At 58.8% G+C, this 18,635-nt stretch overlaps 1 protein-coding gene across 5 annotated transcripts in view; it reads right to left on the minus strand.

Annotated features, from left to right (window-relative positions):
• Positions 1 to 5,887: 5,887 nt before the first annotated feature.
• Positions 5,888 to 18,635, minus strand: part of SEPTIN9 (septin 9) — a 165,974-nt gene continuing 153,226 nt past the window's right edge. For 4 of the 5 annotated variants that reach the window (XM_089901627.1, XM_089901629.1, XM_089901630.1 and 1 more), the window contains 8 exons: positions 16,850 to 16,978; positions 16,377 to 16,458; positions 15,966 to 16,103; positions 14,020 to 14,137; positions 12,921 to 13,061; positions 12,530 to 12,626; positions 8,818 to 8,869; positions 5,888 to 7,708 (listed from right to left, as the gene is read on the minus strand). In XM_089901627.1, coding sequence (XP_089757753.1) covers positions 7,573 to 7,708; positions 8,818 to 8,869; positions 12,530 to 12,626; positions 12,921 to 13,061; positions 14,020 to 14,137; positions 15,966 to 16,103; positions 16,377 to 16,458; positions 16,850 to 16,978 — 893 coding nt within the window. In that variant the 3' untranslated portion in view covers positions 5,888 to 7,572. The remainder of the gene's footprint in view (positions 7,709 to 8,817; positions 8,870 to 12,529; positions 12,627 to 12,920; positions 13,062 to 14,019; positions 14,138 to 15,965; positions 16,104 to 16,376; positions 16,459 to 16,849; positions 16,979 to 18,635) is intronic. The other variant, XM_030762117.2, reaches the window with a different exon arrangement.

Below are 18,635 nucleotides of genomic sequence, written 5' to 3' on the forward strand. Positions count from 1 at the left end.
TGGATTCGGGGGCCCTAAATCCAACGACAGGTGTTCTTATGAGAAGAGGTGAGACACAAGCGTAGACAGATGCAGAGACTGAAGCGGCGCTGCCACAAGCCACATGATGCCAGGAGCCACCAGAAGCTGGAAGAAGCAAGGAAGGATCCTCCCCTAGAGCCTTCGGGGTGGGTGGGCTGGGTAGGGACAGGCAGGCGGGGGGCTGGGCCCTTGTGCCCTCCTTCCACCAGGCAGCTCAGTTCTCTTTTGTTTTTTTTTTAAATTGAAGTATAGTTGATTTATAATACTGTATTAGTTTCAGGTGTATAGCAAAGTGATTCGGTTACACACACGCACATCTCTGTATATGCGTGTGTAGTACATACACGCATATATAGATGTAGTATATAGATATATCTATGCTCTTTCTTTTCAGTTCTTTTCCTTTATAGGTTATTACAAGATAGTGAATATGGTTCCCTGTGCTACACAGCAGGTCCTTGTTGTTTGTCTATTTTATATAGAGTAGCGTGCATCTGTTAATCCCATACTCCCATTTTATCCCTCCCCTCCCGTCCCCTTTGGTAACCAGTTTTTCTTTGTCTGTGAGTCTGTTTCTGTTTTGTAAATAAGTTCATTTGTACTATTTTTTAGATTCCACATAGAAGTGACATCACAAGACGTTTGTCTTTCTTTATCTGACTTCACTCAGTATGATCATCTCTAGGCCTAACCATGTCGCTGCAAGTGGCGTTATTTCATTCATTTTTATGGCCGAGTAATATTCCATTGTATATATCTGCCACATCCTCTTTATCAATTCATCTGTTGATGGACACTTAGGTTGCTTCCAGGCCTTGGCTTTTGTAAATAGTGCTGCTATGAACATTGGTGTGCATGTATCTTTTCGAATTAGGGCGTTTGTCTCTTCCAGGTACGTGTTATATATATGCCCAGGAGTGGGATTGCTGGATCATATGGTAGCTCTATTTTTAGTTTTTTAAGGAACCTCTGTACTGTTTTCCAGTTCTCTTGTGTGTTATAACCAGATTTGTGGGTTACATTTTATCTTATTTTATCTTTAACTTTTAAAAATATTTATTTTATTTTTGTTTATTTTATTTTTGGCTGCATTGGGTCTTTGTTGCCACACGTGGGCTTTTCTCTAGTTGCGGCGAGCGGGGGTTACTCTTCATTGCGGTGCGCAGGATTCTCATTGTGGTGGCTTCTCTTGTTGCAGAGCATGGGCTCTAGGCACGCGGCTTCAGTAGTTGTGGCACGTGGGCATCAGTAGTTGTGGCTCATGGGCTCTAGAGCGCAGGCTCAGTAGTTGTGGCACACGGGCTTAGTTGCTCCGCGCCATGTGGGATCTTCCCGGACCAGGGATTGAACCCGTGTCCCCTGCATTGGCAGGCGGATTCTTAACCACTGAGCCACCAGGGAAGCCCCACATTTTATTTTAAAACCCAGCATTAGATACAGCTCAGGACAAGAGAGACTGCCCACACACACCTTAACCCGCACCCAATACACACTGTCTTTCCTGCACATACATGACCTTATAGTCACAAGAGGCCAAACCAGCCAGCTCAGCGTCCCCCAGGAGCCCTCTGTCATGTCGGAACCCAGACCTCCTCACCCCTCTTACCAGAGCTCTTTCACAGAAGTCACACCCAAAACTTGGTTCGCAACACAAGACACAGGACACCCGGTTAAAGTTGAACTTTGTACACATAATGAAAAATAGTGTAGTGTAAATCCCCTGCAATATTTGGAACATACATATACTAAAAAAAAATAAATAATAATAATCATTTGTGACTTATCTGAGATTCAGATTTAACTGGGCATCCTGCATTTCTGTTCACTGAATCTGGCAGCCCTAGGAACTCGGCTGGGAGGTGCCTATTCACCCCCCACCCCTCACACCCCACCCAGTCACCCCTCCCGCTCCCTCAATCTCTCTGTGCCTTCCAGGGACCCCGTGGTTTGGCCAGCCCTGCTCTCAGCAGCCTCTCCCAAGGCCCTCATGGATTTGGGCTGCTTCTTACTCCGGGACAGGCCCCCCTCTGCTCTCACACCGCATCCTGCCGAGGTGCAGGGGCCCCCTCCCTGCACCCCCATCACCCAAGGAGTACACCTGGAGCCACACCCGCCGCTGAGAGACGGGCCTGCTCCAGGCCCAGTGGGGCTGAGACACAGACATTTTGTTTTAACACTCATTTTGCAAATTGTGGGAAACTACACATAACATAAAATCTACCATTTCAGCCATTTAAAACTGTACAGCTCAGTGGCATTAAGCACGTTTGTGCTGTTGTGCAACCATCACCACCATCCTCCTCCTGAACTTTTTCTCTTCCCAGACTGAAGTTCTGTCCCCATTAAACACTCCCCCTTGCCCGCTGCCCCAGCCCCTGGCACCCACCATTCTAGCCAAGGATGTTCTGAGGGTAAGAAATTCTGAAGATGCCCAGCCAGGACGAGGCTGAGAAGGATGCAATCTGGGGCGCATCCCCAAACCGCACCCCCCATGGGGCCCCTGATGGGAGGAGGCAGAGGCTGATTCTAAGTGGTACCCACACTGGCTGGGCCGGCGAAGTCACCCCTGGGGTTTCCTGAGTGTCCTGGCCCTAGACTCAGCCCCTCCTGGATGGCGTCCTTGGCATCCCTCCCACGTGGTCACTCCACATGGCTGTGTCCTTCAGGGGACTTAATATTTTTCCATGGAACGGGCTCTGATGACGTTACTAATCAGGGAGGTGGAGAGGCCGTGGCTGTTCTCCATGTGCCGGGACTGCTTGATGACTGTGCCCCTGCTACCCAAGAGCGGGGAGGGGGAGGGGGGAGGGGGGAAGAGGGGGAGTAAAGGGGAGGGGTGGATGGAGAGGAGGCGGCGGCGTTGTGGGCGACGGGCAGCAGCTCCCTGGCAGGGCAGGCTCTCCAAGTAATTAGTTTTTAAATCATGCAGACGGTTCAAGACCCACTCACTCTGCAGCTTTAATTATTTACACTCCCTTTTTAGTCTCATTATTTACAGTCGTCCTCTCTGAACTGGAAGGAAGATGCTTTCTCCGCCAGCGTCTTGGCATTCCTACAGCTGTGATTTCTCCAAGGCCCAGCGGAACCTCCTGCTTGCCGGGGAAGCAGCGGCTGCGCAGCTGGACAGCGCTGCCCACAGGACCCTCAAGGGGCTGGCCAGGCCCCCGAGCGTGGAGGATGGCCTGTAGCAGGCGTGGCCCCGGAGCCAGTCCTGGGAGCGTGGGGCAGAGGCTCTGGCTGGCCGGACCTGTGAGAGGATGAGTCCCACCTCCAGGGGTGCGGGGAGGAGAGCCTGGTGCAGGCGGGCGCTCACCCTGCAGTGCTTGGCCTGGGAGAGAATCGGCCCCCATCGTGGCCTGGCCCCCGACCTCTCCCCACCTTCCAGCCTCTCTGGCCTCCTGGTTCCTCCAACTCTGGGCTCCCTCGTGTCTCAGACCTTTGCACAAAGGAGGACCTTCCTGATGCCGCCCCAGAATGGGTTGGGTCCCCCCATTATATGACCCTGCAGCCCCGAAGTTCTCCATCCAGCACTTAGCACCACGGACAATACATAACCATCGGGCCCTTGGGGCCTTCTTGTCTGGCATTTTCCGGATGGCCTATGTTGTACGTGCTAACTCTGTAGTCAGAAAGTAGTGTTTACAAATGGGAGGGGCGCACCCATAAATACAGATCCGAAAGGAGAGCCCCGAGTTGGCTGATTTCTATCTGGCTTCCTCCCCAGGTGGAGCCTACCTGCCTTGGGTCCGCGCCAGATGCATATGAGGCAAAGTAGGTCTGGGCAAACCCAAAGGCTACCTGTTGATTTTCTGACTTGTCCAAGCACTGCAGCCCAGAGCAGGGGAGGAGGTGACACAGGACACCTGGGCCTTGCAGCCCCATTGGGACATCCCAACCCAACCCCCCCCCACCCCAAGCAGGTGCTCAGGCCAGCAGGAGGCTGTGGCTCATCCCCCTGGGACTTCTTGGCGACAGCCCAGCCTGGATCTTGAGGTCCTTTAGGAGCCCCTTGGGCCAGAGAGCCTGAGGCCGGGGCTCCAAGGGTCAGGAGAAGGTGGAGCGGGGTCTACGCAGGGACAAACTCGTTTAGTCTTCCCAGGATCTCCCTGGTTTTAGCACGGGAAGTACTGTGTCTTTGGAAACCCCTCATTCCCAGGCAAACTGGGACATTCGGTCACCTGGATCTACAGCAGGGGATTTGATTGGTTGGGTAGAAAGCAGGAGAACTCATCACTGGGCCTTCCTGGGCTGCCCTTGGATGGGAGGTGCAGATGAGCTGGGCGGAGGTGATGGCCCGGGCCCTTCTTGGTCCCGGAGTCAGGCAGGCTATCGAGGTGACAGCAGTGTAAGGGTCAGGGAGCCGGCTGGACATGGTAAGCAGGCCCCTCGGAGGAGATGCACGGCTTGGAGCCGGTGTCAGCCCCGGAGGGTCAGGGCCACAGAGAGAGAAGCTGCTGGACAGGCATGGCCAGCAGAGGCGGCAACGGGGATGGTTTTAGTCTGCAGGAGGAATTGGGGCTTCAAGTGCAGGAACTGCCAAGAGCTACAGACGAGGAATCGAGGGATTGGGCAAAGCCGGCAGAGCCAGGAGCGCCTTCAGATGCTGGCCAGCAGGGTTGCAGCCCCGCGCGTGGGCCAACCCTCCCCTCCCCTCCCCTCCCCTCCTGAGCCCACAGCAGACGTGGGCGTCGATGACATGCCTCGGATCCTGGAAGTAGAGGCTCCGTGCGGCCACTGCCCATCGGCTCATTTGGAGATGAAATCCACTTGTCTTCTCCAGAATGAGCCAACCTGCCTGACAAAAGGGCCCGGGGGGCCCCGAGGGGCTGAGACAATCCTGAGGCCACCCGACTCACTGGTGGCAGAGCCTCGAGCCCAAGTCACCAGAGTCCCAATTCAGGGCTTTCCTGCTCCCCACCTCCGCTGCCTGCCTCGTCCTGAAGCCTGAGACGGGGTAGGGGCAGGCATGGGGGGTATCGTGGGTTGAACAGTGACCCCTGACTCCCCCAATTCATGTCCACTTGGAAACTCAGAATGCGGCCTTATTTGGAGACAGGGTCTTTGCAGTTGTTAAGATAAGGACCGAGATGAGGTCACCCTGGATTAGGGTGGGCCCGAGATCCAATGAGAGACAGACAGACACAGAGGTCCCGTGAAGGAGGCAGAGACTGGAATGATGCAGCCACTGAAGCTGGAAGAGGCAGGAAGGCTCCTCCCTGGACCTTCAGAGGGAGCCCGGCTCTGCCCACACCATGACCTTGGACGTCTGGCCTCCAGACTATGAGAGAATCCATTTCTGTTGCTTTAAGCCCCCCAGTTTGTGGTGATTTGTGACAGCAGCCCCAGGCCACCCTGCCACGAGGGAGAAAGGGGCTGGTGAGGCCTGTGCACAGCTAAGAATCTGGACCCGGACCCCCAGCCTCACTCCCCGGCTCTCAGGATGCAGAGAAAACCTCGCATGGCAGCCTCTTATAGTCTAGCCTTTGGGGGCCAAGTTCTCTTGGAATAAATTGGTATGAAATTATTGTCAAATATCGACCAGCTCATAGAGCTCCCTGCAATAGATTTCAATTTTAACAAGAAAAACATTTCCAGGGATACAGTAATAGAAACAGCTCACAGCACTGCCCTGTGGAAACCCTGCAAAGCCTTCTTGTAATGAATAAATTAAGATTCTCTGTTCTCTTTTCAATCATCCCCTTAAATCAGTGCTTCTAAGTCCCTGAAACCTTTCTTCCCCCCCCCCCACCCCGCCCCGGGGAAAGGAGATTAAACAGCTCCCCAGCGATCACTTTCACGCTATGTCCACAGTCATCTGCTCTTCCAGGGTCAAAAAAGAGAAAAAAAATCCCCACTCCAGAGCCTCCTGGGTTTGCATTTGGAACATTTATTTCAGGAAATACATTTTCAACACTTTGTTATTTATACAAAAAGAGACGAATTTCTCAAGAGGCACATAGCGAAAGGCCACTGTGGAACAGATCCCAGGGAAACTAACAATGTTTCAAAATCTGGCTACAGACAAGGAAAGCGAAGGCATCCCGGGACGGAGGCTGCGACCCCGACGCTGGAGACAGACGCGTCCTTCAACATCTTAGTTTTGGCAAAAATGGCAAGTCGGCAAGTAAACTGTTTCGCTAAGGGGTCCTTCCTCTCTTGAGTGGGGAGGGAGCAAACACGCAAAGCGACGACACTCGCACGCACGCGGACATGTGCACACACACGCACGCGCGCACATGCCAGGTCAGTCTGCACCCACTCCTCCCACATTTCTCACCAAGCCAGGGGTCTGCAGATGGCCGTGCATCTCCCGGTGTCTAAGCTCACAGGCCTGAGCCGTGCAGACGTGAAGCCCGCTCTGCAGCCCAGCAGTGGGCCATGCACACCTGACCCCTGGCCAATCCCTCCTTGGGGTCATTACGATGGGCTCCGGGGTGCGGGGGGGAGGTGAACAGAGGCCCAGGCAAACTTAGGGCAACACAAAGTCGGGCTTGCCTGGCCTCCCACCTCCCTGGCGGCGGCGTCAGCACGGCCTGGGCGGGAGGGCCGAGTGTGCATCTGGGGTGCCCAACTGGGCATTCACTTAACCAGAGCATCTCAGGCCCAATGGATGTCTGAACAGACAGACACAGGCTTCCCCAGTCACACGGGGTGGGGCAGGGCAGCCACCAAGGCCACAAGGGCCACTCTGAGCGTCCCCAGCCATGGTCCCCGTGGCCCACTTCCTTTGGGCACCTGCCAGTACCTCCTCCCTTAGCTTCTGCTTCAGATTCTCTCACCGGACCTTCCCCAAAACTCAGGCGGGTGGGGTGCACCTTTCCTCTTCCTTTGAATCCTCAATCAAATCCCAGTGGGGGGTGGGTGGGACACGAGGGGAGATGAAGACACACCTCCCTCTCTCCAACTTGTCCCAATTTCTCGTCCAAGGGGACAGCGGGGGAGAGCTGCTGGCTCGCGAGGACGGCTGAGATAAAGGCACTTCCTGCTCCAGGACAGGTGCGCAGGCAGGTGGGCGGGCAGCAGCCAATGGCCTCGCTGCATCTAAAGCAATTGGCAACTTGGGTCTCGTGGAATGAACTGCTCTCCCCTGGGGCGGGGTGGGGTGCTCTGAGTTACGGCCAGGGCCATGTGGGGAGGCAGGGGCAGGCAGGGGCTCCAGGTCCACGAGGATGGCTCCATCCTCCCACGGGCACCACCCTGCCACGCCGCAGAGGCTGTGTCCGAGGGGCACCAAGAGCTGGAGGCCACTCCTCCGGCCCCGGGGCAGGGTCAGGACTGAGTCAGTGGTCCTCCCGCCCCTCCTGGACCTCAGGGACGGCCAGAGAGCCGGCCTCCACTCCGAGGACCCCCCCAGCCCGGGTCCCCATAGTCAGCGGGCTAATGACAAACATACTCAGAGGACACTCGTCATCTTGTTACTTGGCAGGTGTAAAGGGGCGGAGATGGAGGACACATGGAGAAAATTATATAAAATAAAACGGGGCAGGTGGGTGGGGGGAGGGTGGGGGGAGACGGAAAAGACTCGGGGCGGGGTCCCGGGACAGGCGGTGTCTACATCTCCTGGGCTTCTGGAGCCTTCTCCTCGACACCATTGGCCACAGCGCTGCTGCCCTCATGCAGACGCTTCACGCGATAGGCTTCGAAGTGGATGGTGCTGGTGATATCCTTGATGTTCTGCATGTGTGTCCTGGGCGGGGCCGGGGGGGGTGGGTCTCAAGGCGGGCCACGGGCGAGGGCAGGAGGCTGGCCTTGCTCACTCGGCCTGCCCTCCCCACCCCCAATCCCCACTGCTTGGCTCCCCGGGGGTCCCCCAGTGATAGACCAAGATAGACCAAGCCTGGGCAGGGGTGTGTGGAGGTGGGGGGGCGGTCTGCAGGGCAACCCCAGCTGCTCTCGGGACCATGTGTTCTAACATGTCCCCCTTTCTCTGTGTCAACCCAGTGGCCAGTCCAGGGACAGGGGTGAGTGCAGAGGCCCCTGGGCAGTGCGCAGGGCTGGAGCGTCCCTGCTCCAGTTTAGAAGAGCCAGGCCGGCAGCCAGGTGTGCTGGCAGGTAAGGGGCAGCGGCTTGCGGCAGGCGGCTGGGGTTGGGGACGCTGGCACCCCGCTAGTCCTGTGTTCAACCTTCCCTTCTCTGCAGCTCAGCAGGAGAGATTTGGAAAGGGCGTGTCAAAAGGGCCCAAGGTGGGCGTCCTTCCTCAGCCAGGCTTTCCAGCATGGCAGGGCTGCTCCTGGAAGCCAGAGCCCCCCAACCTGGAGGCCGCGAGAGACGGTCCCGTTCCTCCTATTGACATTGTCCCTAGCATCCATCCTGCTGGCTGAGAAGCTGGGAGCCCCTGGTACCCTGGTGGGAGCCCCTACCTTCTCTGTTCACCTGCCCAGGCCCAGACACACCCACCTGGCACCCTCACGAATGGGCGGAGGACGGGCTACTCCTTGCCTGGGCTCAAGGAAACTGAACAGGGGCCTCCACCAGTTCAGAGGATGCGGGGATGGGAGCTGGGAACCCCCCAACACACGCCTAGCGTACGAGACCTCCGGGGGCCCTGAATCTAATGGGCTCAGGCTGCGGCGATGCAGACTCAACCCTTTCCAAGTAGAAGCAGAAAGGAATTTCACTTCTTGCTTCATTTCCAAGAAGGTGTTTTAGAAAATGGGCCTCCGAGGTCCCTCCCGGGAAGGCAGGCAGATGCGGGGGGCCATGCCGGCTGCTGCTCAAGACCTCCGCCCGGTCCCACCCCTCCCTCGGCCCCGATGGAGGCCCCTCCGGCGCTGTCAGCACCAGCCCGGCTCTCACCTGATGAGGAGGTCCCGCAGGTAAGCAAACTCACAATGCGTGGTGTTCTCGACTGCGGAGAGACAGAAGGGGCTTTAACGTCAGGCAAAGAAAGCCCCGTTCCCCCAATGCTGGGCAGGCAAGCGGAGGAGGGGTCCACCGCGCACAGGGGAGCCGTGGGCACCTTGGCTTCTGCCCTCCGGAGGGTTCTGCTCTCGCAGGGAGATGGCGCAGTAACCCGGCCAAGACGGCCGCGGGGGGGGAGCGCAAGGCTAAGCAGGCGGTGGCGGTGGGGCGGCTGCTATGCCGGGGGGACGGGGGGGATGTCCCAGGGGAGACCGGAAGACGAGAGGGGGGCTGGGAACGGAATGAGGCAGGAATCAGGGCTGGGACTTCTCCCCCACGTGCTCAGGACACACACAAGGACAGCCGTGTACAGGCCAGGCACCGGGGGTGACTGTTAACACTGAGCTCAAGAACCAGCAGAACTGAGCCGTACGCCGCCTGGGGAAGGTGCGCACGAGGACACACAAGAGCCTCCCAGACCGACAAGCTGCAGAGCAGCGGATAGCTCTGGGGACGCGGGAGGAGGGCAGGGAGGGGTCCCCGGGCCCCCGCGGGTACCCTGGAGCGCGCACGTAGTGCCTTGGGGTTGAAGCTAGCGGTAGTTACCGCCACGGTCCAGAACCACGTGGGAACACTCCGCACAGCTAGCACACCTTTTAAAGGGTGGTGAGTGGCATCACTTGGACTGAGGGAGGTGGGCAGAGAAGGCAGAAGGAGAGGCTATTCTCTGCTGTTCTGTGGAGGCGTCCAGCCCGGGGGACTTAATCCGACCTTCACACACCCTACGGGATAGCGACTAAGGTTCCTCTTCTGTGCTTGTAGGGAGATGGGGCTCAGAGAGCAAAAGAGATCTGCCCGCGTTCCACAGCCCGTGAGGCCTGGCTCCCTGGTCCAGGCTTCCCCATCCCAGAGCAGCAGGGCCTTTCTGAAGCTTAAAGGGTTGGTGAGCTGGCAGGCAGGGCCTCCACTGCTCCTATTGGATTTCACTTGCCTCTTGCCTGGGCTCTGCCCTCCACACCCCTGCCCTCCTTTCTCCCTCACCCCCCGCACCTGCAGGGCTGTGCCCACACTAGAATCTTCTGCCGGCTGTCTCTCATGCAGCCTTTTTTTTTTTTTTTTTTTTTTGCAGTACGCGGGCCTCTCACTGCTGTGGCCTCTCCCACTGCGGAGCACAGGCTCCGGACGCGCAGGCTCAGCGGCCATGGCTCACGGGCCCAGCCGCTCCGTGGCGTGTGGGATCTTCCCGGACTGGGGCACGAACCCGTGTCCCCTGTATCGGCAGGCGGACTGTCAACCGCTGCGCCACCAGGGAAGCCCCTGACGCAGCCTTTTAATCTAACTTGGAGAAGCAGTGAGAGCTGGTGGGAAGAACAGAGCTCTGAACCTGGAGTGAGTGTGTTTCTGCCGCTTCCTGGCTTAGGTAAGTTATTCTGGCTTCTCTGACCCTCAGTTTCCTCATCTGTAAAATGGGGATAATAATGCCACCCACCTCTCAGGGACACGAGAGGATTAAATGAGTTAACTGTGTGCTTTATGACACCTGCCTACCTCTTAAAACATTTCAGGAGGCTTCCAAGGATGAGCAAAGTACCTCAGGACGCTGCTGTACACCAAGTCAGAGGAAGAACAAAGAACTAGGACTGGTGGGGGTGGGGATGAGGAGAAGCACTTAATAATTCTGGCTGAGGGCCAGCACAGAGTGGCCAGCTCTCTGGCCAGCTCCCAATTCACAAGGTCCCAGAGATCAAAAAAAAAAAAAAAAAGTCCACCAGGCCCTGGGGAAGTTCAACTATTTTAAGATAGGGCAGAAACTCCCTCTAGGGCCTCATGAAGGCTGCTGGGATGTGAGAACCACCACCCCACCACTGTCTTTACAGGCTCCATGGGGCTGTTTCTCATCACCACCCTCAATGTGAGCTGGTGGCACCACGACAACGCACAGGTCATTCAATGCATGGTATCCGGGCCAGAGCAGGAGAGGGGGACACGGATAACCAGCCTCGCTCATTTCCTGACAATTTCCTTTACCGCCTGCCTGCAAGGCCCTAGCTGGCCGCCAGGGGGCAGCAGAGGCCTGTCAGCTGCCGGGTTGCCCTTCCCTGCCCCTCCCAGGTCCCCATTGGCCTTTTCTTTTTTTTATTTTTTTGGGGGCTGCGTGCCGGATCTTGGTTCCCCGACCAGGGATCGAACCCGAGCACCCTACAGTGGAAGCGCAGAGAACTACTGGACCACCAGGGAAGTCCCCCCCGCCCCCACTGGCCCTTTCTTATCCCGAACTTCTCCACCCTCCAAAACATACCTTCACAAAAAGGTTCCTAAACAGCAAGATTTCAGGAAGAGAGGAAACGGAAGAGGTGGGGCCAAGGCGGGATGAGCCCAGGGTGCAGCCTCATTGAGACGGCCCAGGTGGGTCAGGGAGGTAAAGGAACTTAACAATTAACCCAGGTAAAATGAGCCAGGCTGGGAGCGCTCCATTGTATCGTTTTCCTTCTATCAGTTACTTAAAAGTATCTGCTGGCCCAAAGCTCCAATGGTCCCTGAGACATTCTCTCATTTTATTAAACTCTTGGCACATGGTACCCACTTTACAGGTGGTGAAAACAGGGGCCCTGGGGGATGCAGGGACATGCCCAAGGTCGTGAGCTGGGCGTGGGTTGGGGTGGCAGCAGCTGGAGCTGAAAGCAACTCCTGGATTTTCTGCTTCCTTCTCTACGCTGGGCCTTTCAGCCAAGTGAACAAGGAGCAAAGTGGCCTATTTTACTCTGTTCTAAAGAGGGAGAACGGAACGGGGCGGGGGGGTAAAGAAATGCCCAGGTCCACCCCACCCATGGTCATGGCCACCGTAGTGGGTTGGATTGTGTCCCCCAAACAACGTCCAACTCCCAACCCTGGGCACTTGTGAATGGGACCCTATTTGGAAAAAGTCTTTGAAGGTATAATTAAAGTAAGGATCTCAAGAGGGGGTCATCCTGGATTTAGGGTGGGCCCTAAGGCCAGTGACAAGTGTTCTTATAAGAAGAGGGAAAGAAAGACACAGGCACACAGAGGAAGGCTGTGTGAAGACAGAGCAGAGATTGCAGTGATGCGTCTATAAGCCAAGGGATGCCAAGGACAGTGGGCAGCCACCAGGAGGGCGGCAGGGAACAGATTCTCCCTCAGGGCCTCCAAAACTCGGAGGATAAACTTCTGTTTTAAGCCACCCAGACTGTGCTGGTTTGTCAGAGCAGCCCCAGAACACTAAGACTGGGATCCCAGGAACTTCTGGGCGTGGGAAGTGGGGAGGGCATCTGGCTCTCAGCTGGACAGAGCTATAGCCCAGCCCTTTCCTAAGCCCAGAGAGGCGGGGTGATTTGTCCAGGGTCACACAGCACGCCTGTGAAACCCCAGCACCAGGACCTAGAACTTGACAGTGCCCGTCATACCTCCTTCCTCCCTGGATATTTCCCCGCCCATGGGAGATGGGAGTGGAGGTGCAGCTCCGTCAGCTAACAGCTGTGGGCCCCAGACGAGCCACTTGCCCCCTCATTTCCCCCTAGCCGAGCGGTAACCATGGGACCCCTCGCCATGGCTAGGTGGGCAATGCAATAGATGAACGCAGCTCCCAGTCAGCAGAAGCAGCTTTTATTCTGACCTGTCTGGAGGCCCCAGACATCAGCTCAGTGATTACCTTCAATGGTGCCCCATTTGGTTTTCCTTCCAAGGATCCTCTTCCCGTTCACTTGGTACTCATGGTCACTGCCCACCACGGCAAACGGGATCATTTCCTGGGGGAAGGGCAGGCAGCATTGGTCACGCGAGCGTGCAAAGGCCAGTCCACTCCCTGGGCCCCTGGGTGGAGCTGCCCGGAGTCCAGGCCCCCAGCACTAAGACCCTTGGCCTGAGAAGGTTGCATGTGAACACTGGCACCGACTCCTAGCCCAGAAAATAACGTTCTCATGGCTCAAGGCCTTCCCACCCGTTTCCCAGCACACCCTGGATGGGGTGGGAAGACCCCCACCCATGTCCTCTAGCAGGAAGTGAGAGGCCTCTGGGAACAGCATCCTGGTCGGTCCACTCACTCGGAATTTCTCGTTCACCAGCCGGTCCTCTGAGTCCTCGTCAAACTCCTTCTGGGGGTACACGTCGATGCCGTTGGACAGCAGGTCTGCGGTGATCTGGGGTCCAGAGGGGAGAGATGCGGGCACCGTCCACGCAGCAAGCTGGACAAACCCAGCTTTGGGGGATCTGCTCATGCCACAACCTCCACAAAGTGAGTGGCCCCAGGCTCGGGATCAGGGGTGGGCTCTGGGGGGCTGGTGACACTGCTACTCTTCAGTTCTTGTGCCTCCCGAGTGGAGGAGGGGCAGCTGCAGACCTGCCTGCCAGGAGAGACCACAGCCGCCCAAGGGACCCGGGTCTCTGTCCCGGGTATCTCCCTGTCCTTGTCCCCCAGCTCATCACACCCCGAAGAAAATCACTCAGGCTTGCCGAATCCTCCCCTCCCTGAGCTCTACCTGGAAAGCCTCTCACTGCAGCTCACCATCCTGCACAGGTGCACCTGCTTGTGTTAAACCGTCACCACCCTTTGCAGCGACAGCTACCCATATGGATGACGTTCAGTGATAACATCCCAGTGAACAACTGTCACTTCTGCCCTGAGCGCAAATGCCTGTGTGCAGCTTTGGGAGCTCTCTCGTTCCTTTTTCCTCCAGACACACCCATTACCAGGACACCGTCCTCCCCGAGCATGCTGGGAAAATCCCTGGCACCTGGGCTGTGAGCGGAGGCCCGCGGGGTGGTTTGGTGGGGGGGGGGGGGGCGGGTGAGGAGGGCAGAGCTTTGGGGATTAGACTGAGGGGCCTCCTTGCTCACGCCCACTGAGGCGGAGGCTCTGCGGGGGCCCAGGCACCTGGGTTTTTCAAGTTCCCCAGGTGGTTCTGACGTGCGGCCCTGTTAGGAAGAAGAGGCCCAGGGCTCACCCTCCTGCTCGGACAGCGGCCCAGAGCGGGACAGTGGCAGAGAAGAAAGCGGCCAGCTGTCCCCTGGCGGAGCCCATCCCTTCCGGACCATCTCTTCCATCTAATAAAAACCTGGCCTGTTCTGTCTGACTGGCCCTCACCCGCCTCGCTCCCACAGAGGGGCAGGGGGCCAAGGAGCTGGGCAGAGATGGAGCCCTACCCGCTGTTTGAAGTAGACCCTCTCCTCCAGGGTCAGCGTGTCAGCCTTGGCGATGACCGGGACGATGTTGACCACTTTGCTCAGGCGCTTCATGAACTCGATGTCCAGGGGCCTGAGGCTGGAGCAGAGAGACATGGCTGAGGGTGTGGCTGGAGGGACGTGGGAAGTGGGGGGCAGGAACGAGGGACAGAAAAAGGAAAAGGGCTCCTGGGACACACTGAGTCCGGGCAGCAGGGGGCGGAGGGGCAGGCCTGCTCCGAGCACCCTCGTGCACGAGCTCCCAAAGCCCCCAGTGTGTCCACTCGGAGAAGTGCTGCCCCTGCCACCGGCTCAGGTGGCCATCGTGCCGTGGGTCCTCGATACGGGGGAGAGGAAGGAGGGATGGGAGCTCACTCGGCCCCAACTCCCGGGACGGGCTGGGAGGCTGCTCTCTGGGGCGGTCCCAGCGCCCCGCCCGCAGGCTCCAGTGCGCCTGAGATCTGACGTGGAGAGAGGCTTACCCTCCAGCCCCTCCCTGCCCCCCACCGACTCGAAACCTCTTCTCAGCAGGTGTGTGGGCAGGGCCGCAGGACCCCCGAACGGCGGGCAGCACGTCCCCACCATGAGCAGAGCTGCGTCTGCTCTCCTCCCCCCGTCAAGGGTCAGTCAGTCGCAGACATGGGGTGGGGCTGAGGCGGGTTCCGGGAGGAGGTCCGAACGAGGAGGGCGAGGGGCCACCCCAGCCCCACGGGCCCGGGACCCGAAGGAGGGGACGGCGCAGCGCCCAGCTGGGTCCCTGCGGAAGCAGCAGTGCCCACCCTCAGCTCGCCGGCCGGCTCTGCTTCCCAGCGTCGCCCTCAGTGGAGCAAAGCCTGGACCAGCTGGACCAGCTGCCGTGGGGCCCGCGGCTGAGCCCGCTGTCCCCCAGAGGGAGAGGCTCGGCCACAGTCCCTGCTCTGGTGCCGGGCCTGCTCACCCCTGAGCTGACCCTCGCTGCGGGCAGCTCGGGGACTCGGCCTGCTTTCCCACAAAGGCCCCGGCCGAGGCCGGCCGCCTCCTGCCGGGCTCCTTCCTGGACGTGCCTGCGGGGCTGAGGCCCCCAACCCCTGGGCTCCCTGCTCCGAGTAGAACCGAGGTAGAACAGCCAGAAAGAGCCGGAGCCTCAGGCCGTGGCGACCAGCAGGACGCCTGGCCCCAGCTCTCCCTCTCCGTCCACCCACGCTGCCTCCCCACCCCACTGCACCTGCTGCCCGCTGGGTGCTGGGTACACCTCCTCCCCACGTCCTGACTCAGGACAAGCCCGAGGGTGTCCACCAGCGGGCAGAGAGGCACCAAGGTATCTGGTGCAGACAGAGCCGCAGGGAGCCAAGGACAAAGGGTCTATGAGGCCATCAGGAGCCCAGCTGCCCTACAGGGAAGACCACCCTGCTCACAGGAGGCAAGGAGACCCCCCACCCCGGCTCCGGGGCACCCAGCGCAGGCCAGCCTCGCTGACCCGTGTGTGCACCTCTAGCTGCAGACAGAACCCGCAGGAGAAAACAGCTCTCACCAAGGTGGCCTCGACCGACAGCCCTCATCCAGCCCTGCCGGGGGCCAAGCCCGTTCTCTGTGCTTTAAACCCTCCTGGTGGTCCCTGCCGGGGACTGTTATCACACCATCATCACCCCCCTTAGGGACCGGCAGCCACCCTGGAAGAGCGGGTAAGTGCTAAGGACACACAGCCGGAGTCTCAACCCGCCTGCCAGGGGTACCCGAATGGCCGGCCTGAGAAGGCAGGTCCCAGGCCCCGAACCATCCTGGGCCCGCCTGGTCCTCCACCCTGCCAGGCAAGCTGGATGGTGGACAAGTGGGTGGGACGTGGTACGGGGGCAGAGGGAGACTGGGGCACATAGGCTGCTGACCACGGCCCACCCAGCCCTTCTGCACGCAGGGCAGCCCAGCCCCGGGCCTCGGCTGTGTGCACCTACGAGTGGCCGGTGGCGGGGATGAAGTACAGGCAGCAGTGGACGCGCGTGTCTGGGATGCGCTTCTTCCGGTTAATGTTGACCTCCTCCTGCAGGTACTTCTCGTACTGGTCATTGATGAACTTCATGATGGGCTGCCAGCTGCATGGAGAGGCCCCAGTCAGCCTGCACGCGGGACCCCCACCACCCAAGCTGGGGGGCATGCCTCCATCCCCACCCGCAGGTCCGTAATTCCCCAAATCCCAGCCCAACGCCCGTACACGTGTGGAGGTGTCTGACATTCTGAGCAGAGCAGAGACCCGCACTAGCCTCCCATGCTGAACTTTGACCTCATGGGTCGGGGGGAGGGGTAAGATTCCCAGCAGCCCCGTTAGGGCTCTTCCACCCGGGGAAGCGGCCCCCGGAGCCCCTCACCAGTTCTCATTGTTGATGTGGTCCCCGAACCCCGGCGTGTCGATGACCGTCAGCTTCATGCGGACGCCCTTCTCCTCGATATCTGCACAGAATCCCAGCCCCACCGAGCTCAGGGGGAGACCCAGGGACCGTACAGACACCCCGGCCAGGCTCCCTGACCACCCTGCCCCAAAGAAGCCCACTTGGGGCGCCCGCAGGGTGAAGCCAGGGAGATGACAGCCTGCAGCAGTGAAGTCCGGCAGAGCTAATGACACTTATCCTGGGCACGCCCTGCCCATGATTTTTGGTGGAAAACTCAGCTATCTCCAGGGGGCTCTGACCAGGGCCTGCAGGGGTCCTGGAGAGCAGCCCTGACCCTTCACCCTTCACCCTGAGTCTCAACGTGCCCAGAGGTGTTGCCGAGAGTCACCAGCTCAGGGGACCTGAGGTACCCGATTTGGCATCCCTCCGCCCAGCCCCCGCCCGGCACTCACCGTGTGTGATGGACTTGATCTCAATGGTCTTAGGGATGCGTTCCTCCGAGGTGGGCTGCACTGACTTCCGGCTGATTTTGGATTTGAAGAGGGTGTTGATCAAGGTGGACTTTCCCAAGCCACTCTGCCCTGGGGAGAGAACGGGGCTGTTTGGCGTGGCGCTCCAGAGAGGGCAGGTCACGGGCCTGCGATGCAGTGATGCCTGGGCATCGCCCCCCAGCACACCTTGGTTGGGGGTGGGTCAGGGGGAGGTCAGGAGGCAGGAGGGTGCCTGGGTGGTGGCCGAGCCCTCACAGTGCGTTGTGGCAGAGCAGGACACGGACCCCTCGCCTTCTGACCACAGGGATGGTCAAACTGCCCCATGCGAGGTCCTGGGGTGCCCGGGAGGAGCTGAGATGCAGAACGGTGTTGGGGAGGCAAAGTGCGGGGCTGGCCCCTCCAGTGCAGATCCACTCTTAGCTGTTGGGAATACTGGGATCGACATGGGGTTTGAAGGAAAAGCCCTACAGAGCCCCCCACCCTGGGACCTCAGGATGGAGGGTCTGCATCCCCCAGGGCCGGGCTGCCCACACTGTGGGGCTCCAGTCCAAAGCCCTGGGGGCCGGGCTCCCCGCCTCCCAGGATCATCTCGGTTGAAGAGTCGGCACACAGCACACACAGCCTGCAGCCAAGTGACCACCAGGCTCCATAAAAGGCCACTGCTGCAGTTCTTCCTGGCACAAGAGGTCTGACCGGGCCCCTGGATGCTGGGCAGCTCTGCCTCACTGCCAAGGGCAGGGACAGCGCTGACCAGTGCCCACATCAACAGACCTGGCAGCTGAGGGGCCGAGGGGCCAGTGAGCCCCTGGGGCATCAGCCGCCCCCAGGTGTGGCCCCAGAAGCGATTCTGGCCTGGCTGTGAGCCCAAACCTCACGTCACCCACAGTACCCTCCCACAGCAAGAGGGACGAGGGCAGAGGGCACAACAGGGAGGGGACCTGGACTCAGTCGTGACTGGAAGGCCCCCCCTCCTGCTCTAAATCACCCTGAACCTAGGGTCCGCCTCGCTGCTGCTGCCCCACGTCCCGCCCACGCAGCAGCCCTCGCTGTGCGCCAGGCACTGTCCTAAGAGCGGCAGTTTAACCCTCACAAGCAGGTGCTGTCATTAGCCCATCAGACAGATGAGAAAAACTGAGGCCAAGTCCAGACTGAGGATTAAAAGCAGCAGTCCAGCTCCAGGGCCCCAGCCAGGACCTTCCACATCGGGGGTTAATAGCGGCGATGGCCACTGACGCTTATAAGATGTCTACTACGCACCGGGCACACCTCAGCACCATGCACACGTGCACGCACATGCACGCACCCGCACATGCATGCACACAGGCTCACACACTCCAGACTTGCAGCCCCATCACTTTGCCTCTGCGCTGAGCTGGCCTTAGGCCATGGTAACCAAAGTTATTTTTAAAAATTAAATCACACTGATTTTCCAACTCTGATAACCTTTCAAGGAAAAGTGTGAATCCCCCAGAGGGTGGCGTCGGGAATCCCTGGCCTGAGCTGTTTACCAGCCCGAGGACTGGCCCTCCTCCTCAACCATCTCCCCTTCTGCCCAATGGTTTTGTGTCCCCACCAAGCTCAGGCCAGGGGCTACATCAAATATTCCAGCCATGGCCCCTGACACCTGGGAGATGCCAACCAGGATATTATAAAGTTTATCCTGTAATTATTATTTTTATTACCACCATCCTCATAATTGCTTCTGAAATCTTCTTGAGTGCCCATGACCATGCCAGGGACCGAACAC

Source organism: Delphinapterus leucas, chromosome 19 (genome assembly GCF_059928025.1).
Source record: "Delphinapterus leucas isolate spDelLeu-1000000601 "Yukka" chromosome 19, BTC_Dleu_Yukka2, whole genome shotgun sequence".
Taxonomy (NCBI): Eukaryota; Metazoa; Chordata; class Mammalia; order Artiodactyla; family Monodontidae; genus Delphinapterus; species Delphinapterus leucas.